The sequence below is a fragment of the Ictalurus furcatus genome, chromosome 17 (genome assembly GCF_023375685.1).
Source record: "Ictalurus furcatus strain D&B chromosome 17, Billie_1.0, whole genome shotgun sequence".
Classification (NCBI taxonomy): Eukaryota; Metazoa; Chordata; class Actinopteri; order Siluriformes; family Ictaluridae; genus Ictalurus; species Ictalurus furcatus.
In genome coordinates, this window is record NC_071271.1 from 12,512,811 (window position 1) to 12,539,208 (window position 26,398).

Sequence of the window (26,398 nt, forward strand, 5' to 3'; positions counted from 1 at the left end):
GAAAAATGAAGTGCTTCTGTGTTTGTCAAAGTGTTTGAATCATTGCAGGATACAGGCAGTGTACATGCCTAAATTCATCCAAATATGATTAGTCAGAGAGGAGAAAGAGAGAGATTGTGTGAGCTTGTTGATCTAGCTGTGGGTGGACAGAGGATTGTGTGTAGCTGTGTGATTATAACCTTGACAAAAGACCGCAAGAAAGGCCTGCGCCTGGAAAGGCAAGTCCTCTGCGCGGCTTATTTCAGAGACGCCTGGCTGTATGCAGGCCGTGCAATGTTTATAATATTGTTTCATAAATAATCAGTGTTGACTCTGGGACACAACAGCAAGGGCCGGGCCAGCGAGGCTCTCACTGCGTGTAATTAGACGGCTCGCTTTAACTTCTCGTCAAGGCAACGAAGTAGTAATGCATTACTACATAAACATTTATCATCGGAAACAAGTGTGAGAGTAGAGTCCGCTGAAAAAGTCCACAAGGAGCGTGATTACTGTGGCTGCGGTTTAATGGAGGAGAAGTGCTGATGAAGCCACCGCATTTACCGGTCAGTGAAAACGAAGTCAAATGTGGGGCTGAGAATATTAGTAGCGGTGTCAGCATCTTCAGCCATGCAAAAGTGAACATATTTTGTGACGTTTTGCTTCCTCAATCAAACTGAATCGCTCACAAACAGCGTTCCAGGGTGGCAGAGGCATCTCTGGGGGCGGGGATGCTTTTGTTGTTTGTTGCTTGTTTTTGCAGAAATTTATCTGAGCATGTGCAGCAGAGACACTGTTCCCATGTTTACCAATACCCCAGACTCTGTTGGACAGTCCCCTCCACCTGCCCCCTCTTCACCCCAGTTTGGTCACCTGCCAATTCCCACCCAACAGCCAGCTCTTCTCTATCATATGACAGCTACCAACCTAGGAAGAAGGCCAAGACGTGCTGAGACAGATAAAGCCAGCCAACCACATATTTTCACATTCCTGTTCATGCTGCATCACAGGGTAGCGTAACACACTTTGGAAGAAAGCGCTATCTTCCTTCTTCTGCATACAAGAGTTGACAGACACCCGCACACTATGGCGTTGTCAGGATCCGAATTCGCAATCTCCCCACAAAAGGAAACAAGCATTTACTTTGTGCCACTCTGGAACCATTGTCAGCATTACAGAATTCAGGAATACACTCTTTAGGAATAGACCATGCAATGTCTTTGCAGATCAGACTTCAAGGTTGCAGCATTTTATTTTATGGAAACCAAGCTACATGAAAGCTTTCCTAATATTTCTAATATTCAGTCTGACAAGATATCACTCACTGTGGAAGCTCGAGAAGGTGGTTTGTGTGTATACATCAACAAAGAATGCTATGGCTTGCCACCACAAGTTACTGCTCATTACTGGTGAAGTTCCTTACAATCCATTAAGAGAATCTGCTACTGTATTCATCATTGCAGTGTACCGTATACAGCGGTGGTCACCAACCCTGTTCCTGGAGATCTACCTTCCTGAAGACTTTAGGTCCAAACATAATCTTGCCCACCTGGCCATCTAATCATCGCCTTGAGTCTTACAGTAAGGTCTACATCAGGGGTGTCCAATCTTATCCGCAAAGAGCTGGTGTGGGTGCAGGTTTTCATTCCAACCAAACAGGAGGCACACCTGATTCCAGCCGTTTAATCAGTTCATCTTGGCTTTCAATAGACTCAGGTGTGGCTTCTGTTTGGTTGGAATGAAAACCTGCACTCACACCAGCCCTTTCCAGATAAGATTGGACACCCCTGGTCTAGATGGTCAGGAACAGGGTTGGTGACCACTGGTATAAAGTATACTGTACATTGTGTCTTCTGACAATTCTACTAAGGCTGGTTTATACTCATGTACTGAAGCACCTACACCTACGTATCTGTGTGGGGGTTATGGGTAAGCACACCACCAAAATCTTATATATATATATATATATATATATATATATATATATATATATATATATATATATATATATAGCACCACCTGCTGCACTAGAAACATCGTGGTACTGTAAATGGTAAAATGTTTACCAGGTGAAAACAAAACTGAGCATAATAAAGTGCAGCATAAAGCACTCATGTAACTCTCCAGCTAGCAAAAGATGCAGTCATATTGTGAGAAAATAAAGACACGAGTAAGACTCAAATAATATTTTTGTGTGAGAGGAGAGAAAACCACAACTCATAGCTGAAACATTTGGCAATGACTTCAGTTTCTGGCAAGATCCCCCCCCTTCAAAAACCTTGTACGATATTACAATAACAATATTATGGTCCCTACATAACATGTCCTTGCTGCGGTATCCAGTGTTGTTTCAAACCAAATATATTAGATTACCAGACCTGCCCGCTGTTATGCATTTTGTGCAGGAGCTCTGCAAAAATATCTGAGTACTCTAGATATTTTTCTAGAGTTTTCCAGGTGACCAAATAAAACAATGGAACTTACATTTGGGCATATGTGGTTAAAAGAATCTTAGATCATTTACAACATGGACCAGTGTCATCTATACTAGAGCTAGAATGAGAATCAGTCTAGATTTTCTCTAGTAAGCTGCTAGATACATATTATCTTAATTGTTTTAACATAACTATCTCTATGATTAAAAAAAAAACACAACAAGATTTGAATTGGCTCTACAGTTACTAACTGCTGTGGTATCCCAAAGACCTAACAGTAGAAAGTGCCAACAGCTGACAACATAATTGGGGGTTCTCTCCTTTCCACCTTCCATCAAAAGCGTTTATCATAAATGCTGCATTTGCAAAGTCATCAGCATTGTGGGCAAGTCCTCTCACCCTTTGTACAGACACTTTGCCCTCTGTGCCATCTGGCAGAATATACTGGAACATCTAGATTGCTATTTCTTACTCTCCAACAGCTTTTTTTTTTAAACAGCTTCTCCATCTTCTTTTCACCTTTCATTGATCCCTTTGACTGTTTTATCCATTTGCTACCAACACACAGTACCGATTCCACATCACTATCGTTACAGTACATCCTCACAGCAGACACCATATTGGCCTCAGGGACCCTGTGTCAGAGTCTGCTCTACCTGTTTCATTTAATGGACTTAGTAGTGACTGCACGCTGTATCACGGCTGCATTACTCAAGCTGTGACCTGATGACAGTCTCAGGTGTTGCTACTTCTCTTCTCCCTGCACATCAAATTGGCCCAGAAGCCCAGAAGGACCAGCGCTCTCAGATCTCATCTAATGCACATAAGTGCAACTGCTAACCCAACCACATGCATGCCTCTATAAAGCACCGTGGGAGGAGTCACACTTCTCATCCACTCATGCTTGGTGTTCATGTAGATGATGGGAAACCTTTTTGTTGGGAAATAATATTACAGTAATAGCTTTATTTTGTCTTCGATGTTTTTTTGTTTTTTTTTTAACAATGCACCTTTTTATTTCTTATATTACTTCTGTTTACCTCATTAAGTTGTTAACTTCCCTTGTATCTATTTGGTATCATTGATGCATGAGATATCATCACGTGCTCTTGAAGTCAGACCTCATTAGAAATGGGGGGGACAAGCAAACTCTACTTACTTACTTACTAAATTGAAATAAAACCGTAATAATAACAACGAGAAAATAATGACCCACTCCAAATTGAAATATCTCTTCTGTTTTTATAAATATGGTTTATGATTGCAACCTGAATTTGCATCATTAGCATAAAAATAAAACAGCACTGTCAGGCACTGCTGGTATAATAGCAAGCCCTGGGAATTGTTACAATGCACATCACCAGCTTTACACAAGCCTTTTATGAGCCTTGTCACATTACAAGCTCAATCTGGACACTAACTGTTTGTAAGTTAATAGTTCCTCCATAAAGTGAATACAAGACCTGGCACCATTAACCGACCGTCTTATTCTCATTCTTGAACTCTTAGATCTCGCATCGATGACACAGAGCAACACATGGCTGTGTAGGTAGGTCACTTATCACACTGAATAGTATGCACGACTCTTAGTCAGGCTCTGTGAGAGAAAGAGAGTGCGAGAGAGAAAGAGAGGGAAAGGCGTGGATTTGGCAGCTCTTGCTAGTATATGTGGGCATGATGCTGGTGCTCCTTCTGCCCAGTGTGAGCTCCTTATATAAGAACTGAGACAGACAGACAGACCCACCAACAAAGGCATGCACGCATTCACACACGCACAGACCGCTGATACCTACAGCTTATCTGTGCAGTATGAGTAAGGACAATGAAGTGGTGATGGGTGATCTCCCTTATGCTGATGTGCTTAATGAGCTGAAATTTCAAGTTAAGCCTACAGGAATAGCACGCATGCCAAAGTACTCACGGTGGCCCTGACAGGCGTTGGTGTTTCCGAATGAGTACCTGAATACTCTTTCACTCGTATTTTACTCATGTTTCATAATTAACAAACTGGTCCAGTATGAGCATTACGGCAGTGCATCATATATCCAGTACATGGCAGCAATGTATTAATAGTATATACTAGTGATGGTGTAAATGAACTGAATTCAATCGTGCATATGACATAACGCTAAGAGTCATCTATGTTTTAATCATCACACTGAAAGTATAGAAAATCCAACCAGTTAATAAGCCTAGACTCCGCTTCTGACGGGATGATATACAGTGCATCCGGAAAGTATTCACAGCGCTTCACTTTTCCCACATTTTGTTATGTTACAGCCTTATTCCAAAATGGATTAAACTCATTATTTTCCTCAAAATTCTACAAACAAGACCCCATAATGACAACATGAAAGAAGTTTGTTTGAAATCTTTGCAAATTTATTAAAAATAAAAAACAAAAAAAGCACATGTACATAAGTATTCACAGCCTTTGATCAATACTTTGTTGAAGCACCTTTGGCACCAATTACAGCCTCAAGTCTTTTTGAGTATGATGCTACAAGCTTGGCACACCTATTTTTGGGCAGTTTCTCCCATTCTTCTTTGCAGGACCTCTCAAGCTGTATCAGGTTGGATGGGGAGCGTCGGTGCACAGCCATTTTCAGATCTCTCCAGAGATGTTCAATCGGGTTCAAGTCTGGGCTCTGGCTGGGCCACTCAAGGACATTCACAGAGTTGTCCTGTAGCCACTCCTTTGTTATCTTGGCTGTGTACTTAGGGTCATTGTCCTTTTGGAAGATGAGCCTTCGCCCCAGTCTGAGATCCAGAGCGCTCTGGAGCAGGTTTTCATCAAGGATGTCTGTGTACATTGCTGCATTCATCTTTCCCTCGATCCTGATTAGTCTCCCAGCTCCTTCCACTGAAAAACATCCCCAGAGCATGATGCTGCTGCCACCACCATGCTTCACTGCAGGGATGGTATTGGCCAGGTGATGAGTGGTGCCTGGTTTCCTCCAGACATGACGCTTGCCATTCAGGCCAAAGAGTTCAATCTTTATTCAATCTTTGGTCTGAGAGTCCTTCAGATGCCTTTTGGCAAACTCCAGGCGGGCTGTCACGTGCCTTTTACTGAGGAGTGACTTCCATCTGGCCACTTTACCATTCAGGCCTGATTCATGGAGTTCTGCAGAGATGGTTGTTCTTCTGGAAGGTTCTCCACTCTCCACAGAGACACGCTGGAGCTCTGTCAGAGTGACCATCGGGTTTTTGGTCACCTCCCCGATTAAGGCCCTTCTCTCCCAATCGCTCAGTTTGGCCGGGCGTCCAGCTCTAGGAAGAGTGCTGGTGGTTCCAAACCTCTTCCATTTACGGACGATGGAGGCCACTGTGCTCATTGGGACCTTCAATGCTGCAGAAATGTTTCTGTACCCTTCCCCAGATCTGTGCCTCGATACAATCCTGTCTCAGAGGTCTCCAGACAATTCCTTGGACTTCATGGCTTGGTTTGTGCTCTGACATGCATTGTTAACTGTGGGACTTTCCAAATCATGTCCAATCAACTGAATTTACCACAGGTGGACTCCAGTCAAGTTGTAGAAACATCTCAAGGATGATCAGTGGAAACAGGATGCACCTGAGCTCAATTTTGAGTGTCATGGCAAAGGCTGTGAATACTTATGTACATGTGCTTTTTTTGTTTTTTATTTTTAATAAATTTGCAAAGATTTCAAACAAACTTCTTTCATGTTGTCCTTATGGGGTATTGTTTGTAGAATTTTGAGGAAAATAATTAATTTAATCCATATTGGAATAAGACTAACATAACAAAATGTGGAAAAAATGAAGCGCTGGGAATACTTTCCGGATGCACTGTATAAGCCATTATTAAAATAAAAACATTCTGTATTTCAACAATTTGCCATTTAGTTTCCTACATGTTTCAGCTGTGTAAAAATGACAGAAGTAAAATAAGATAAAAATGATAAATAAATGCTGTAGGTGTCAACCTTTGAATCTGACTTTAGTTGCCCAACGTTACACCTTTGAGTTTTCTGTTCTACCTCCTTAACCACTCTATTAATTTTTTAAGCAGCAGTACATTTAAATTGGAGTAAAATATTTAATAGAACATAATTTCTGGACAAGGTTATGATTCAGAGATACATATGTACAGGCTCATGTCTGATTTATGTCAAATGACAGTCTTCATAGAAGTAACCTACACTTCCGGCTTGCAGTATGAACATACAGTTCACATATAGTGTACTACATAGGGTGAAGAAAGCATTATTTCACTGCCAACAGTATGTGGTGCACTTATATAAGGAGTAGGAAGGTAAACACAGAGCTTTGGAATACCAACATCATAAAAGAACACTCAAGTATTTCCAATAAAGTATCATCCCCAGCACAAAATAAGCACAGTATTTAGATCTATCATGATCTTAACACTCAGGCCTTAAGGCAAGCATTGCTTTAATCAAAGCTATTTTAATTAGATTGATGAATACATTCATGCGAAGGCACATCAACAAAAAGAGCTCAGGGCTAGATTTTCACCAGCAGATAAACGGTCAATAGTTACTACTTCCTCAATTTTATAATTACTGCCAGTTTAAACAAACACTATTATCATCTGCCAATTCAAAAGACACGTGCCAAGGCGACACAATCAGGAAGTATATAGATGGCTGAAAACTTCTTCTTTTAGTAAGAAAATTCTGTATATCCTCCAAAACTTGCTCATTAACCGCAATACAGAAATACAGATTTAGGAAATTAATGGATTAAAGAAAAAAAGTTAAGATCACACAAAACCCCAAGAACATTACAGAGATTGAAAAATGGAATGAATCACAACATGGTGCACTGCTGACCCTTTTTTATCAGTCTCAGACAGACACACTCTGGCATCAAGAGACCCAGGGGAGGATTTTATTTGTGATCTCAGACCTGTCCATCCGGTTATATCAAAATTAATACAAGACGTGCTGTCGCAAAATGTGGCTGCCATTCAGTAAGGCCGATTTCACGGGTAAATTTTTATCTGTGCATTTTCTCTGATCTGATGTTATTACCTCTGGTAGAGCCCGGTAGTGCTCAAACTTAAAATAAATCTGAAACTCCCCATCAATAATGTATTAAATTGTACGTGTACTGCGTATGTGCCTGTATATTTTTATAGTGAAAAAAATAAAACAATTTCACAATTGAACAACTATGTGCAATTTAGGATTGATGTGTTAGACTAAGATCTACAGCACCATTATCTAAACACAAAGTGCAGGAATATCTTTTGGAAGAATAATGTTTATCCCTCCAGCATACTTCCAGAGACTAGAAACTATGACAAATCTCACAGGGGCTGCTGGTGACTTTTTTTCCCCCTTTGTCATTAGTATGCATATACACACTCTGGTTATTGCTTTACTAAATTAGCAAACTTTTATTCTCAATAAAGCTGAATAAGGGCCATAAATAAATATTTAAGTCATGCAAATTAAAGGGAATACTTAGAGAATTCAATTAAAAAGAATCTGCAAAAATATGCACAACCCCCCCCCCCCCCACACACAATCCAATAAGAAAAAATAAAGCCAGATATCCTGAAAGACAGATCATTTTTGCACAACCTGTATTGTTGTTATAAACTCATCATTTTCTAAACCTTAAAGAAGACAAACTGATTCTTTCATACAATAAGCCAAAAGTCATAGTGTATACAACACACTATAAATGTATATAACTATAATGTATATAACTATTAATACATATAAATATATGACCTATATATAATATATCCTAAATATATCCTATAAATGTTTTTTTTTTAAAATCCCCTCACTGGATATACTTCACCATATCAACATTTGAAAATGTTTTTACAATAATTTATGTTTTTAAATCACCATGTAGGTCTCTGTGAATTAGCTCTTACTATAGAAACAATAATCGATTAGAATGATATAATCGATATATAACATAAATCTTGCAAACTGGCCAATCGGAATCAAGCACTCATCAGTGGTGTGGTCTACAGCAAAAAAATAAATAAATATTCAAAAAATTATGCATTCTGAAAATGACAGTATTCATTTGCGCAACTGTGTGTGTTTGTTTATTCAACATTGTAATTAATAATTTCATGCTGTTGATTTTGTTGTGCAGTGAATGATATAAGGATGTGGAGATGTGCAGGAATCTCTGCAGGAGGGCAGAGGGAGAGCTACAGAACTCTGGTGTCAAGAGGGGACAGGGGTTTAGGCAAGCAATTAGCAGAAAGTAATTGCTCTCATTAGCTTTAGACTGGAGTGTAAGTAAGGACTGAGACTCTGCACATGGTCTGCATTAAAAAACAAATACAATAGAGAGGAGGACAGTACTCAAGCTGATTCCATTCCAGCAGCCTGACTAAGAAAGGGTCTATCACAACCCACGTCACTTGAGAAACACACACACACACACACACACACACACACACAGAAAGAGAAGGCAAGGGAGATAACTATGTGCTAAACGATGAAATGCTTTAAGGAAATGAGGGAGGACTGGCACTAACTGATGGGCAGACAGAGAAACAGAGAGGAAGGGAATTAAGCACAAGACAAATGCAACAGAAGACTGAAGGTGTGAATCAGAAATGGCTGGGCACTTGTTCACAGGTGATGTGTGAAGTCCATGTAGACCGACATATGGCCATGAGGTACTGAGACTCTCTCACCAAGCAATAACCATATGCACAGGCTTAAAAGCTTAAACGGCTCAGACATTTGAGTAGTTCATAGGCCATTTGCCACAATTATGATTTCAACCCAGCATGCAGTCAGAGAGCATTTTTTCTCCACACTGCAACATTCTGCAAGCTTTAAGCACACATACAGAAAGGATCTGCTAGACATATACAATAGCAGCTAAAATCATCATGATTATCTTGCTTAATATTGAAATCACTATTATTGAACATGATAATTTAGGCATATTACTGCTTGTTATTTTAGGCCTTGATGTATAAATCCAATGTCAATGCACATACAATGAATACACTTTAGAATCGTTAGACCTGGTTCATACTGACTTAGGTCAATTTGAAAAATGCCATTTTGACCTGATGGTCATAGAAATGGCAGAAAACAGCATGCTGGGTAAGCATACTGGGTGTCTGACACATGACCTTTACAACATTGCTGGTATGTTTGTTATGACAATATTAACATAAAATATGCTTTCTTGCACACCCCAGCATCCCTAGAATATTTTACAAAGCAGTCAAACATGAAATTAAAATACAGAAAACAGGATTGCAACAAGTTCCGTCATCTTGGAGCTGTGGATATCACATGAGAATCATACATCAGCATCTCCAAAATGCGATGTTTTCCACACTACAACGTAAACAGTATTTTCACCAGCCTCCACAAGTCTTTGAAAATTGGAGAGGTCACAGCATCGTGACATGATAGTTTGCAGGTCATTAAATTGCATACACATAGAAAAACGTTAAGACAATATATTTACAGTGAATTAATTAAAATGGTATCAGTTATATATATTTTTAAAAATTAAAAAAAAAAATTAAAAAAAACTTGTGTTATACACTGCCTTCTTCAAAACCTTCTTAAGCCCGAGAGGATCACGACCAAACTTTGGCTTCTTACTTTTGGTTCATTTTGCCATAACGTTCTAGATTATTATCTTCTTGCAGGATACATATAGTTATGTTCGCAACTATACTCTACTGCAAGGAACTGTGAGAATAGCCTGGATACCTTCTTGTGCATGTGCATATGCATACAAAACCCTTTCAACATGATGTATGATGCAGTATTTGCAATAGACACCACTTTTCTATAGCCATCTTTCACTGGTAGCTTCTCCCAGAGTTCTCACTCAGTTGGCACAAGAAATATGAGTGGTTAATAGGGTTGAAAAATTAAAAATGGTACTTACATACGTAACTGTGGTTCTTTGACCCTGTACGAGAATCATATGGATAATGTATGTTTACAAAGTCATGAAGAACAGGGCACTCCTTAGGACTAACCTGAAAGGTGATCAGAGATGACCACTGCAATGACATCACTCGTATCACGATGGTAGCAGTGCTATCTATGCCTCTAAGTGATGCCCATTTCAGAGCATGGCAGGACATTATAGGAGTTGGGTATCCAGACAGTTAATTGTCGTGATGTTTTCCACCAAGTGGGTCAGCCTCTGCTTAGACAAGAACCACCCGAGACATTCCTATGTGCCTGATAAACTGTTGATCTGAGGATTGGACAACTGTCATCTGGTCTATATAATACCACAGGGCACATAGCAGGGACAGCATGTGCTGGTTTGCCTTTTTAGAGGGCTGCAAGATTCATTGATTGACTTAAAAATTTGTGTGATCTGACAACAAAGTCTTCCCATAAGTCATCTGGCCACCAACGAATCCAAGACAATCTTATTGCCAGGGTATGTAGTTCTACTACTCTTTTTGCCAAACTGATCACTAGCAAAAAAGGCAGATTTCATAGACATCCATTTCAGGTCAGCAACTTGCATAGGCTAATAAGTGCCTTGAGCATATTCAGCATTAAGAGGATATCCTACGCCATGCTGTTAAGGCCTCTGTATATTTCTTGCTGAGAAAATGTTCATGTGGCAGAGAAAATGAACAACTGCAGATGACGTGCAGAGGATTCGCTTTCTGTGTCATGCACGTGGACAAATACAATACAAGACAAAGACAGTGATTGAGGCTTTCATTCACAACAGCCAAAACGAAACTGCAGAATGTGTGAAACTTCTCACAACACTTCTCATAAACTTTGTTTAGCTGAAAGTATACCAAGGCCTCTACGGATTCATGGTGGGTATTGGTGCCTCAACACTTTCAGAAAGATCATAAGTTTATGAGATCCCAGAGAGATGCCCTCCATGGTGCTGTGGTACACAGAGATGGCAGCCAAGTAGACCTTTAGCACAGATGGGGAACTATAGCATTGTCTAGCAGTCCCTAGAGAAAAGTTTTCCTTTTTTGGGGGGGGGGGGGGGGATGTGTCAATGTACTGAATCCAGCCCATGGCGTACACAATATTCACAGAACAGCTTCCACCTAAGGGTATGCTGCAGTCTGCAGTTGGAGATTCAAGAGAGGTCGAGCCTCTCAAATAGGCACATTTGACCTGGCTGAGGATGTCAATTCTCTCTGTCCATTTGAGACAGCAGATCAGAACAAGCATGTAGTAGGTGGAAAAGTCAGTTATGGGCCAGTGCATTCTATCTGGCTCTGGCTGGGAGAGCCACAATTAGTAACGTGTTGACTTGGCATTGGCGAAAAGGTCCATCAACAAATTGAGATGCCATGCCCCTGCGTCCATCCACTGGATCATTATAAAACCAAGGCACATGATTTGCCCTTAGGGAAGCTAATCATAAATGGCGCATCTCCAGAAAGCTAGAGCCTGGGTAACCCACTTATGAAAAACTAAGGAAATTACTGCTGTGTCTGCTGTCATCAGTCCTAGTATGCTCAACAGAAGATTGCACTGCATATGGCAGCCTACTCAATCTGAATGGTAAGCCCCATAATGTCTGCCACACAGGGTGATAGCCTTGCACTGATGAATTGTATGGCATGCTACAGTGTTAGGAAGCTCTTTTCTGAATTCATCATGAGATGTGAGAGAAAGGTGGATATGTACCAAATGGCCTGCTCCAAAGTCCCAAAAAAGGTTGGGGGGTGGGAAGTGGAACTGAAGCATGTACTTCTACTACAACAGGACTGGCTGATCTTGTGTATGGTGATGCCCAGTGTGCAGTGTTTTCAGCTGTAAAGTGTCCTGCCTCCCACCCTGCCCTTTAACGGCATGCTCCATGCCATGGAGGTGGTGGTGGTATCAAGATAGATGGCTAGGATATGTCTATGCTCATGAATATGAGGATATCCTAATAGGAAAGAGGAAGAGAGGAATAATAATTAAAAAAAAATACAACATAAATCAACCTCGTATACACAACGCACATGCTCAAACTCTATTTGAGATATGTTATATACTGAAACCGTACTGGGCATGTAAACATGTTTGTGTAAATGCTTGTGGGCCCTTTAAAAGAGCTGAAAAGGTGCTATAGCGATGCCTCTCTCTGGCACACGACGAGTTTCTGTTTGGCTGGCTGTAAACATGTGTTTGCCTGTTTAAGGCAGAATGCATAAGCAATATGTTCTATGTAAGCTGCAATGCGATGCAGTTAAAAAGAAAAATAGTGTTGCTCTCGTTGTGCAATTCAAAGTAAAGCAGTCTAGCAAGCTAGTGTAGCAAGCAAGCTAGTGTTGGCAAACGCGTCTAATTTCTAGCTGCAGTGAGGAATTATGGTGAGCTCCCACTTTTTAATAATCTTTTTACACTGCCTAGACTTGACACTGTCCATCCATATCAACTTTCCACCTTTGCACTGTTCTTTGCACAGTACATACTCACTAAAAATAAGACTAGCTGATCGATATCAGATCGACTCACCTCAGGGAGGTGAGCGACTGTGTTAAAGTTAGAGTGTGTGTATACCTACCTCTCAATAATGTCAGCAATTACACAGGCAAACATCTGTAGCCCCTCTGGAAGCTGCAAAGCCACTGTGAAGCAGAGAAGCAGAGTCTTGGTTAATGCAATACGGAAATGTGAGTGACACCAGAAGGGCCTAGGGTTTCAGATGTACTGCAATATAGCACACTGTGACTATAAAGAGTTTAGTCACTATTAGTACCACTATCTGTGAAAATATATAAGATACAAAATGAGAGTTAAATAAGGAAAAATATTAAAACAAATATTGCAGCGAAGGCCTCAGTCTTTTTATTTAAAGACTTAAATAACTGGCTACTCTCAGATCCTAATGGGACTGCAAAATTAGTGCTTTATTAAAGGCCAGTGCACTTGTAGAGAAAATCAGGTTACTCCAGAGATACAATCAAATGTAAAACAATAACATGTTGTTGCTATAAGCGGCTCACGGTGATGAACCTGAAGATCAGGAACAATCTTTCACAATTAGATCTGAATTGTTTCCAATAAAACAAACATTTCTCACAGTCTATTCCTTATTTACAAGGAGCACACTGCTTGATTAATTAGAATTGCTAAAATCCAGGATATATACACTCACCGGCCACTTTACAGGAACACCTGTACACCACATCATTCATGCAATCATCCAATCATGTTGCAGCAGCACAATGCATCAAATCATGCAGATACATGTCAAAAGCTTTAGTTAATGTTCTCATCAAACATCAGAATTGGGAAAAAAAACGGGCCATGTTTTCCTAATCGTTTGAAAAAACCTGTCCAGTTTGCTTTTCTGCTCAACATGGTTGTAAAGAGTGACTGCTTGGGTTACTGGAAATTTCTCCTCAGTTTGAACCGATATGGACATCCTTCCTTGATTGATTTCATCACAATGTATTTCCATCCATAGAACTGCTATACACTGGAGGGTTTTTTTGTTTGTTTTTCACATCATTCTGTTAAACTCTAGAGACTGTTGTGAGTGAAAATCCCAGGAGATCAGCAGTTTCTGAAACATTCAGACCAGCCCATCTGGCACCAACAAGCATGCCACAGTCCACATCAAGAAGATCAAATTTCTTCCCTATTCTGATGTTTGATATGAACATTACTTAAAAGTCTTCACCTGTATTTGGATGATTTTATGTTGTACTGCTGCCACAAGATTGGCTGATTGGTTAGTTGCATGAATAAGCAGGGGTACAGATTACCAAGTAGGTAAGGAGCACACATTGCAGTGTGTATAGCTACATTATGTTACTATTTGGTGTGATTATACTGCTAAACAGCATACAGTATATTATATACCATACCATGATGTGATTTATACTGTCATACACTGTAGTTTTTACTATGACAGTGTTGTCATCTTATGTTTGTAAGATAAAAATACAAACATTAACTGCGTCATGTGGTGAGGTGACATACTATGACAATTTGTTGTGTTTTATGTCGTGAATGTTCACTGAGACAACACAGATTCCGCGCTTTAACACATAATAATACCTAAACGTTCGTCTTAAAACACAAAGCAAAAGCAAAGCTAGAGCCAATGTGAAACCCCCCCATATAGTATACAACATATATAACAATATGGCTAAGAAAAATGATAATAATAATAATATCAGTAAGTATCTTAAATACTATGGATAATTAGTACTCATATGAAACACCCATTCATTTTGAACTTCTCCACAATGTACCACAGTGTAGTTATATTGAAGTTTGGTGTTACAGAATGCTGGAAAGTTTTTTGTAATGTTTTGAGAAAGTGGGGTACAAAGGACAAACATCTGAGCCATTTAAACTAAATGTTACTGGAATCTCGGTTACAGAAATGAAGTAAGGCTACTCTATGATTATACATAAAAATCCATTTCAAATGTTTCAGCACCCTTTAATAACAGATTTAATAACAGATGTCACTGTTTCATTGCCTGCAATACTGTATGGTGGTGAATGGAAAACGAGACTGTGGTTAATCTACATATTGATATAACGCATTAATTAATGGATGTCCATTTGCTATTGTGCTGTTTGCGCTAGCTTTGTGTTGGTAGACTGGCAGAATTCCTTGGATGTCAGTATCAAATTTTTATTGACTAATATTCATAGCCCTGTATCAAAAATGGAAAAAGAGAGATCAGTGGATTCCTACTACATGCTCTATTTTATCAGTAGAACCAGTGATGGCTGGTCATTATATTAGATGGAAGGGCTAAAATCAATAGGTTGATAACATGTGTCATATCATAAGGTCTCATTGATGATATAATAAGAATAATGTGGGTGGGGGGGCAACTATTACACACATTTAACGACAGATAGGCAGCTGCATTTGTGATTTGTGATTTTTTGTTTTAATGTTTCAAGTACGTAATGGTCCACTTTGTTTACACTCAACACCAAACATGTTAAACAGAACAATTATAACCCTTTCACTGAAGCCAAAAAACTGATAGTTCTGCCATCTGTCCTTTTGTGTAATTTGTACTTTGAGTGGACAATGTGCACTCACTCTGTCTACTTTCAGTGTCTCCTCCAAAGGCATTTTGGATGACAAAGTAAATAATGCACCTCGTTCATGTTCATTACACCTGCGACTGTGTTTCATGTTCAAGCAATGCTGATGATGTGCTATGAATGTGTCAGCAAATATCAGCACAAGTTTCACTCGGGTTAATCATGTGACACGACTGTGACTGATAGGCTGCATGTATCTACAGTCTGGGCTAGAAACAAATCAGCTCATACCATTCTTTGTATTTCAGCTTCACAGTATTCTGTATTTTTTGTTCAAACACTTGGGGTATTGTTCCACAAAAGTCCACATTCATCTGGCTTGAGACACTTATTAAGCAAATAATCTTATATGGATTTTTTATCTTTGAAATTGGTGCCTTTTTATCATTCTACTCAGCAGTCCCTGAGTAGAACGGAAATTCCAAAGTGAGACACATCTTACTTTGGAATTTACTGTAAAATTAGCCACTAAAAATGGGGATTGTGCTGCAGACTGCTGCGTTCTGGGTATATTAATAGAATGAATGCAAGAAAGAAACGTAAGCAGGCAGAATTTAGGTGGGTGGCTTGTACTTGCACTCCATTGAGATTTACATTTGGAATGATGGAATGATTATAGTCTAGATATGATTAGAGTAATATATAATAGAAGGCTGTTCAGGGCCTATCACACTGACCGCGATTAAGCAACACGAATGTATGACACGATGACGCTCTTGAACTGAAACAATAGAGCTCTATGGAGCTTTTCACACCGGGCGCGATCAGTCACGGTGGACCAAAGCGAGATGTTTTTTTCGACCAGTGTGTCGATTTTTCCCCCGTCGGTCCGTGATGAAACGGGCTATACAATTAGATTTGAGCTTTAGATCACCTGCCTGGAGCCACTGCTGATTGGTCGAGATTGGTCACGCTATAGCACAGAAAGCTGTTTTGAAAACCAGTGTAAATACAGAAGGAAAGAATTCCAGAAGAGAATGGATGTTGAGTTCTTGTTATCATTAGTGTCTGAGAACAGAGAACTCTGGGATAAAAGTCACAGCGACTACAAAAACATTGATAAAAAAGTTTTTGTTTTTTTTTTAAATAGTGTTGAATTATAATACCCTTTATTCTTATAATTATTATTCTTCTTTCATCTGTATATACATATCTTATATTTGATACTCTTTTAAAAACTTAAATTTTTGGAAAATTATTTTTATTTATCTTGCACAAATAAACAGGTTTTGTCCCTCAACTGTGTTGTTGCATTATATTTCACATTCTTTCTTTTATGCTAAAATAGTTTGATGGTGCTGTTCAAAAAACATGAAAAAAAAAAAACTTTCTGCCTCCCTTTCTGGGTAGAATACTCATAAAATAAGAAAAGTTAGCTTCTGTGTTTCTTAACAGTTTGTGTTGTGGTGCATTGTGCCAAAATGTAAGTAATTCTTTTCTCAGTGGTCAAAGATGATAGGCCTGTCAGCTGAATAGTGGGTTGCGCCACCTAGTGAGCTGGCGTGAATTAGCCGGAGGCGATTGATCGTTACACGTTCGGTGTGAAAGCACCGTTCATCGGCGATTCGCGCCATGCTCAGTGTGAAAGGGCCTTTAGTGTGATCGGAGTTCTACATACTGTGATCAACAAAATATTGCTGAACATTTCATAATTAAGTGTGACATAACTAAAGACAGGGCTGTATGATTATCACAACACATCCTGTACGTTTGGTTGGCTGACGTGAATACCTGTCAGAATGCTCACAGAACTCTCGTCAGGAACCGCTGAGACTGGCAAGCATGCCCACAGAGCACAGCACAAACTTCTCTGATTTGCTAGAACTCTAATTTGCATGTACTGTATACCATTCTCTCTTGCTTCACCATAATGCAGAGAACAACATGGCAATAACAAACGAGAAATGATCTATCGAGTGGCTCTAGTAAGCAGAGCAGCATCACACTGCAGCACTGACACAGATTACTGATGCACCCTTGAGGTTATACGTACCATATTCTAGGAAATTAGGATGCTAATCGTCTGGACTGTTGCTCTAAAAATATAGCCTGGTTTAATAAACAACAGGTTCTCAATGGGGGGGGGGATAGCTGAATTGCTCTTTTCTGGCGAGCAATGATATTACACTTAAGAACCCAGACAAAAAGTTTCACAAACCCTGGCCTTTTTTTTTAATCCTTTATAGACAAAATGAAATGCTGAGAACATCTGATATAGAAAGCTGAAGACGGTCAGTGGAGTGAAAAAGCAAATCAGTGTGAAACAAACATGGATTAGACAAACACGCTTCTATGAACAGTATGAAAGAGATGAGAACTGGCAAGAGTGAGTCCATTAGTGTGACAGCAAGCAAAGCTAATCGATAAATGATGCTTTAATTAGAATACTGGCTCCTGGCTGTGTCAAGACAAAATCCATGTAATTTAATGACAACAGTTTAGCAGAAAAGCATAAATAAATGAAAAGAGTGAAAAACAACACAATCTCTAAAAACAATTCAAGGGCTCCCGGGTGGCGCTGCCACACACATTCATGGCCGAGAGTCAAGGGAGAAAAATATTGAGTGGGAGGGATTTCATACTCTCTCCCCTGTCAATCACAGTCACACTAGCCAATCATGTGTCTGTCAGTCCGTACAGTATTTTGCAGAGTTTTTTGTTTCTCGTGTGTGTGATTGTTGCGGCCAAAAATGCTTGATTTTGCTGTGTTATTTTTTTCCTTCCAAATTTTGCAAGGCAACTTGCAAAGTTTTTTGTGCTTTTTGAATTCTACTTGATTGGGCGAAATTGCAATTGCACACAGTTGTTTTGCACAGTTTTTCACAGTGATGTTTGCTGGTAAACGAGACTTTTTAGCTGTACTCATGTTCAACGCACTTGAATCAAAAAGAGCTTTGGCTGAATGCATGTTGTGATGACGTCAAATGACAAATTTTGCCCCAAATCTGCTGTACAAATTGCAAGCTCCTCCAAATATTGCAGGGTTTGCTTGATTTTGTATTCATTTATGTGATCGCAAAATCGTGACATCCTGGAGGGTCTGGTCTGCAAGCTCACATATGAGGAAGAGGGCAGATAGTGCTATCCTTGGATTGTGTTATGCTGCCCTGTGACACTGTATGTGCAGCAGTTTTAAAAGATGCAGTTGGACAGCTCCACGCGTCTCGGAGCTATCCCGGTTGGTAGCTTGTCGTATGATGGGAGAGCTGGCTGGTAGGAGGGAAGGTGACTAAATTACAGAGGGGGAAAAAAATAAATACTTCACAGTGTTCCTTGAAATAGGCTTCAGAGGAACCTCAAGGTTTAAAAAAAAAAAAAAAACAACAACAAAAAAAAACAATTAAGATGAATTTCTCATAATGATGTAATAAATGTAATAAAATTAATAGAAAACCATAGCAGGCTGTCTGAAAGGTCAATCAATCAAGTGTGATTTCCACGTTCCAATAAAAATCTACATTTGGTCTGAGATGAGCTACTGTATACAAACTGAAGCATATTACTCATTATACACTAATGTACTGCACTATCTATAAACAGGGATGAACACATCTGTACTTGGATCACATGGTCATTGTTATGTGCCCCTATTTATGTCTAGGGTTACTGAGGCAGTAACAACTGGAAGAGCTGGTGACAATGGATGGGAAAAGATGGACATGGGCAAGGCAAGATTAGTGGCATGCATTTTTTAATAAGCACTGTCCCAAATATTTGACAATATATACAAAAATAGAAGGGAAGGAAAACAAAACTATGTACATGTAAAGGTTTGTTATAACTATACAAAGACTAGAGCTAGCGTCAACACAAATATGTACATTACCCATTCAAACAACACAGGCGGACCCAAAGATGGTGCCAAGCAAAAGAAAAAAGATAACTCCTAATCCTGCCTAAACAAGGCTAACTAAAGCAAAAATTACAGTGGGTGGCAAATGCCACTAACCTATTGTACCTAGACAGAGGGATATTCCTAGTGTGCTTGTGTAGAGACTTGTCCAGAATTACCTGTCCACACCATGAGCTGGAAGGAACTAGCGAAAATAAATGAGCCAGCATGGGAAGAGAAACACAGTATGTTAGGACCATCCAAGCTGTTATCAGCATCAGGGCCAAAGGCCAGCGTCTGTCATGGTATGGGGCTGTGTCAGTGCCCATGGCATGGGTAACTTACACATCTGTGAGGGCAGCATTAATGCAGAAAGATATGTACACATTTTGGTGCAACATATGCTGCCATCCAGAGCAAGACAACGCCAAACCAAATTCTGCTCGGATTACAAGCGTATGGTTGCGTAAGCAGAAAGTGCGGGTGCTAGCAGGGCCTCCCTTCAGTCCTGACCTGTCTCCGATTGAGAACGTGTGGCGCATTATGAAGCGCAAAATAAGGCAACAAAGGCCCTGTACAGTTGCGCAGCTGAAGAAATGCATAATGGATGAATGGGGAAAATTCTGCTTGCTAAACCTAAGCAACTGGTGTGTTCAGTGCCCAAACTCTTAATAAGTGTTATTAATAGAAAAGGTGATGTTACACATTAGTAAACAATCAACTGTCCCAACTTTTTTGGAGAGTGTTGCAGTCATCAGATTTGAAATGAGTGTATATTTTCAAAAATAAATTAAATTCACAAAGTAAAACATCAAATAATGTGTTTTCAATATAGTACGATGTGAATTGAATTTTCAAATGACTCTTTTTGTTTGTTTTCTTGCATTTTCCATACTGTCCCATCATTTTTGGAATTGGGGTTGTACAAGGTACAGAACACAGCATAGTCTTTAATTCATACATATGAGATTACAAATGAGAATTTGAGATGTCAAACTATTGTGCTATTGTAACATCATGTCCTTCAGTTTCCAAATATTTATTATTTATTTTGTTTATATGTTTATAATTTATTTATATGGGACCAAAAGCTAGTTCTCATGTGACCCAGAAGAGGAGGTGTTCCGCTCTGAACCCGGTTCCTCTAGAGGTTTTTTTTTCTCCTGTTCTTTCAGGGAGTTTTTCCTCACCGCTGTCATCTCTGCTTTGCTCTTTAAAGATCTAAATCTATATCTAAATTTGTGGCAATGTCTATTGTAAAATAATAATAATAATAATAAATAAATAAATAAATGTGACACAAATAAAAATTTAAATCTGGAAAACAATCAAAATCATACATTTTCGTCTTCAGGCACATTACCATCACGCTTTTACATCTGTTGTCATGGAAACAGATCTGAAACCAGAACATGTGACAGATGTTTCCACAAATGAGAAGCAGAATTACAAACTCTGTGTGAACAAGTTTTAGAAAGAAAAAGCTTTATTAAGCTGCTAGCTTCTGCATACAGTCCAACTTGTTTAACTTCCAGAGATGGAAACTCAAGTCTGTGACTTGGACTCGAGTCGCACTTAAGTCACAAAAAAATGACTTGCGACTTGAGTTGGACTCGTGAACAACTAACTCAAAACTTCAAGTATCGTGAAAAAAACCCCAAGTCATTTTGGTTCAGCATTCCCGATTACGTTCTCTCTTTACTACCCCATTTTGCTATTCATTCCTTCCCTATCAGTATGTGCTGCTGCAGCAAATATCACAACAATTCATCTCTAAACACACCAAGGCAGCATTATTATATACACGCGTTACGCATCTGAAGGCACGTGTTTATCACCCACTGGAAGTGCTGCTACTGTATATAAATGAACAACAAACAATAATATAGCCAAGTCTTACCTTGTGATAATCGTCGTGTCATTTAATTTGAAAAGCAGTCAATTAATCCAAAGAAAGCTGCGGTGTTACACGGCTGTCAGGGGATTGCTTGCTGTCCATTTACAAGAAATGCAAATGTTTCCATGTCCCTTTCTTGCTCCCCCCCCCCCTGCCCAGGTATTAGCTACCATATGCATATAATATACAAGTTTACCAAGTTATTGCATCTATACAATACGAGGTTTTATTACCACTGGGGCTCACTGGAAAACTACCTTACCCATCATTACTTGAGAACTACAAAAAGTTCCCAGCAAACTAAGGCAGCTCAAATAGCTCAAAATACACCGCAGGTTTTTTTCTCATGGTGACAGTCTCTACATTCCAAATGGTCTAAACTGATTGTAATTGACTGTGTATTAAAATTTAATTAATGATTTAAGTAAAACCTTGTGTGCTTTATTAGACAATTTTGAATAAATGAACAAGACATTCTGTAGAAGTACTCAGTTTTAATATTTCAAAATTGATTTACTGTAGCCTCATACACTGTTAATTACAATAACTAGCTGAAAGAACTATTGCTAAAAATACAACAAAGACTTGAGACTTGACTTGGACTCCACCTCAGAGACTTGAGACTTGAACTGACTTGGACCTCAGGGACTTATGAACATATCTGCTAACTACAGACTGGGCATGTCAACCTTGCAGCCATCTCTTTAATATCTTGTCTATTAATAATGAACTGATTTGTACTGAATGTTTGCACTGAATGTTGGTGTTTCTTTCTAAAATCAAATAATTAATAGAAGTACAAAATGGAAACTTATTTTATGTTACAAATTAAATGTCTTTCTTTAAACCATGCACTATTTAAGCATTTTTTTTTTTTTTTAAACATTACTTTTAGTAAGCCCTTTCTGTTAGTGAGAGTTTGGATATGGACTAAGTCGAAACATTTTTAGTTATTTGTTTATTGTTTGTTTAGATTGAGATAATGAAATCCCAATGTTTTCGAGACGTTTTACTTTTGTCCAGTAGATTGTTTCAGACATTTTCAGTTTTATGCGTTGAAGAAACAATTCATCAGAGACTTTCATGGGTCCAGGGGCTACTTCTATTTTTTTGTTTTCATCATGAAACAAAAATCTCTGAACATTTCCATCTTAGGTTGTCAACAAAACAATAGGTTACTGTCTGTAACCCTGATTCTCTGAAAGACCAATTAAACGTGAATTTTGCACAACAGGTTCCCCTTAAGATTCGTTGGGAATTTTAATCAACTGCTTGAAAGTCAGCTTATAATTTCCAAAAATACATTAACTGATCTTTTTTTGTTGTTGAAATGTGATGAATAGATACAGATTTTATATAGTAAAGATTTTCTTTTCTGAAATGTATTGAGTAAAAGTCTTAAGTGAAAAAAAAAAAGTAAAGTACAAGATACTTTCAGAAACTGAAAGGTTGTGTCAAGGTTGTTCTGACTAATACACCAAAAATGCCACCAGGCTCTAACTGCCTAATTAATTAGATATTCCCATTTTCTCAAACAAATTACCATTTAAGAAGAAAAAAAAAAACACACACACAATCAAGGTCAAACCATTGGCCTCTGTTCATTAAAGAACAAAGCTCTTGTGACCTGCATCTGGGATCTCTGACCTGCTCTGAATCACTAAGTCTAGGTTATGACCACGCACTATTACTGTCAAACCATGAAAACTTTCTTAAACAGAGCCACTCCAAACGTACTGAAAGTGGGTTATACTTATTAATCTGCATGTGCATCCAAATTATATCCAGAATTCATTTCCAAGTAGCACAAGTTTACAATTTGCTCAACTGATTTCGAACTACAAGTGGTATGTTTATCATCACACACCATCATCAGTCTTAGTAGCATAAACCCTGAGTCCCAAAGAACGTCTAATTACTGTACATTTCTACTGTGGAGCAGTTGAATGTAGTGGTATCTGTGTGGCTATGTAGCTTTTGAATATTTTATAGGAAAGAAACCTAAGACTCAGAACTCCCAGCAGACTCATAACTAAGTACATAGAAAACTGCAAGTAAGCATGATTGGCTCTGATTTCCAGCAAGAAGTATATTTCTCTCCTTCTCTCTATCCTGTGTTCATACTAGTCATGATTTTCGCTTTATGTTTGAAGTCGCTCTTTGTTGGTCATTAGTAGGCGTTCCTATCTAGCTGCTGGTGCATGGCTAGAGCGATATGTCCATACAAACTACATTTAGCTATAGAACATATGCAAAATCACCTATTTCATGATAAATTCAAGTTCTTACCAGATAAAATAAGATTGTCTAGTCATTTTATCTACTAATGAATTGTGTACTGGCTAACACTTAAAAAAGGGAGGGTCTTAAGACTTGAACATTTGTCCTGTTCATCAAAGTGTTATAAGGCATGCTGTTTTCACGTCCTTCACAGCTGCTTCGTACTCGCTGCACTTTTCCTGGTATACACAACAGCAGTGTTGTATTGTGTATTGAGTTTTGTTTTGCCTCAATTGCTTCACATTGCTCTGCAATGGGCACTGACATTGCAGTTATGGCCTGAATAGTGCAATATGAAGGCACGATCTACACAGCTAGTTACAAAATCTATACAAAACCATCCACAGGAGCATAAATCCGAGCTAAAATTTCTACTAAAAATTAAATTCAGGATGGAAATGCTTGTGTATAAATTATATCCATGTATTATTACACAGTATCAGAATGTCAAACACCTGTTTTGCATGACTTTTTAAACTTACATTTACAGTCTCTTCGCTACCTGGTGAAACAATTTGATCCGTAAGCATTGTTCTGATAGACACAAACTGTTTTCCACTTGCTCCAGTTATTAGTTAAGGCAACAGGAATTTCCTTATTGTAGTGAGATCAGGTGAGAGTTGCTGTTCCCTGACAGGCAAGTGAAACAACAACAGGAAGAGCAGCGGGATGAGCGAGATGATAAGGGAGACAAGATACAAAAGAGGGTGGGTGATAGACTTGTCTCAGAGACAGAAGCACATTAACAAAGCCAGGAGGAAGAATGAGATCTGTGTTCAAGCAAAATGACATCAGAGCATTTTCTCATTGTTTTTAATCAAGCCGTCAAGAGCGTTTGGTATGATCAACAAAAGCAGAGGTAAAATTGGGTTTTTGAAGATGGGGTAGTCCCACTTCATCCATGGTAGTTTCACTTCTTTCTGACAATAAGAGAACATTAAATGTACACATTAAAAAGAGATCTCAACATGGATATCACAGAAATGTGATTAAAACAAGCTTCCAAAATCTGTTTCTGTCCTAAAGGTGATGTTACACAGTGGAAAACAGTCTACTGTCCCAACTTTTTTGGAGAGTGTTGCAGTCATCAGATTTGAAACAAGTGTCTATTTTCAAAAATAAATTAAACTCACAAAGTAAACCATCAAATAATGTGTTAATAATGTGTTTTCAATATAGTACAGGGTGAACTGAATTTTCAAATGACACTCTTTTTTCTTCTTTTTTTTTTTTGCATTTTCAATACTGTCTCAACTTTTTCAGAGTTGGACTTGTATAATAAACAACCTTGGCATTTGCCATTAGCTGCAGTTAGTCATGCTTACTGAAGACACAGCATGCCTTTGTCATCAAAATGTTCACTGAAAAAATGCTAACAGCAGACTGTATTAGGAATTTGGCATTTACAGTCAGGTCCATAAGTATTTGGATATTGACAAGTTTTGTAATTTTGTCTCTGTACACCACTGCAATGAATTTAAAATGAAGTAATCAAGATGTGATTGATAGACTTTAATTCAGCTTTAATTCAAGGGTTTTAACAAAATATTACATCAACTGTTTAGGAATTATAGCCATTTTTTGCAGAGTCCCTCTATTTTCCCAGGCTCAAAAGTTACTGAACAATTATAAATATAAGGATTATTTTTATTACTATTATTTTAATGACTGCCTGAAGTATGGAACCCGTGGACACAACAAATGCTGAGTTTCCTCCCTTGAGATGCTTTACCAGGCTTTTACTGCAGCTGCCTTCACAGTTGCTGTTTGTTTGTGGGTCTTTCAGATTTCAGTTTTGTCTTAAGTAAGTGAATTAAGTAAGTATGCTTAATTGGGTTGAGGTCAAGTGACCGACTTCGCCATTTATGAACATTCAGTTTCTTTGCCATAAGAAGCCCTTGGGTTGCTTTCACAGTATGTATTTGTTCATTATCCATCTGTACTGGGAGGCACCGTGCTATCAGTTTTGCAGCATTTGACTGAATCTGAGCAGACAGTATAGCTCAAACCACTTCAGAATTCATCCAGCTAATTCTATCAGCAGTCACATCATCAATAAACACCAGTGAACCAGTTCTGTTTGCAGCCATACATGCCTATGCCATAGCATAGCCTACTCCATGTCTGACAGATGATGTGGTATATTTTGGATCATGAGCACTTCCTTTCCTTCTCCATACTCTTCAATTCCCATCATTCTGGTACAAGTTAATCTTCGCTTCATCTGTCCAAAGGATCATGTTCCAGGGCAGGCTTTTAAAGATTTTTCCACCAAAGTCTAATCTGGCTTTTCTGTTCTTGAGTGTTACCTGTGATTTGGATCTTGAGGTGAACTCTCTGTTTTTTATTTTCACTCATGTGCCTCTTGATTGTAGACTTTGACAGTGATATGCCTACTTCCTCCAGAGTGACTTGGCTAGATGTTGTGAATGGATGTTCTGAGATCATCCACTTTAGGTGCTATCTCTTAGATAGGTCTGTTTTTTTCAGCCTAATGATGACCTCCATCACTTGCATCAATACCTCTTTGGACTGTATATTGAGAGTTCCCATGAACAGCTACCAAATTCCTATTTAACACTCGGAATTAACTCCAGACCTTTTATCTCCTTAATTTGTCATGACATAACGAGGAAGCAGGTCACACCTGGCCATGAAACTGCTTATCAGTCAATTGTCCAGTTACTTTTGAGCCTGTGAAAATGGAGGGAAAATAAACCCCTTGAATTAAAGCTGAAAGTCTACACTTCAGTCACATTTTGTGTGCTTCATTTCAATTCCGTTGTGGTGTACAGAAGCAAAATTACGAAAATTGTGTCACTGTCCAAATACCCAACTGAATACTTGCAAACAGCTGAAGGTTTAATTCAGTTAGAAGAACCACAAAACTTAAACAAGCCGAAGCCAACTGAACATCGGCACGTGCAACATCCACAGAGTACTGATGATGTCATATATGCAG

General features: G+C 38.8%; 1 protein-coding gene across 1 annotated transcript in view; it reads right to left on the bottom strand.

Moving 5' to 3' along the window:
* The window catches only part of dph1 (diphthamide biosynthesis 1), a 110,490-nt gene that overhangs the window by 57,268 nt on the left and 26,824 nt on the right, over positions 1 to 26,398 (bottom strand). Inside the window, exon 3 of the mRNA XM_053646422.1 lies at positions 12,909 to 12,972. Coding sequence (XP_053502397.1) covers positions 12,909 to 12,972 — 64 coding nt within the window. The remainder of the gene's footprint in view (positions 1 to 12,908; positions 12,973 to 26,398) is intronic.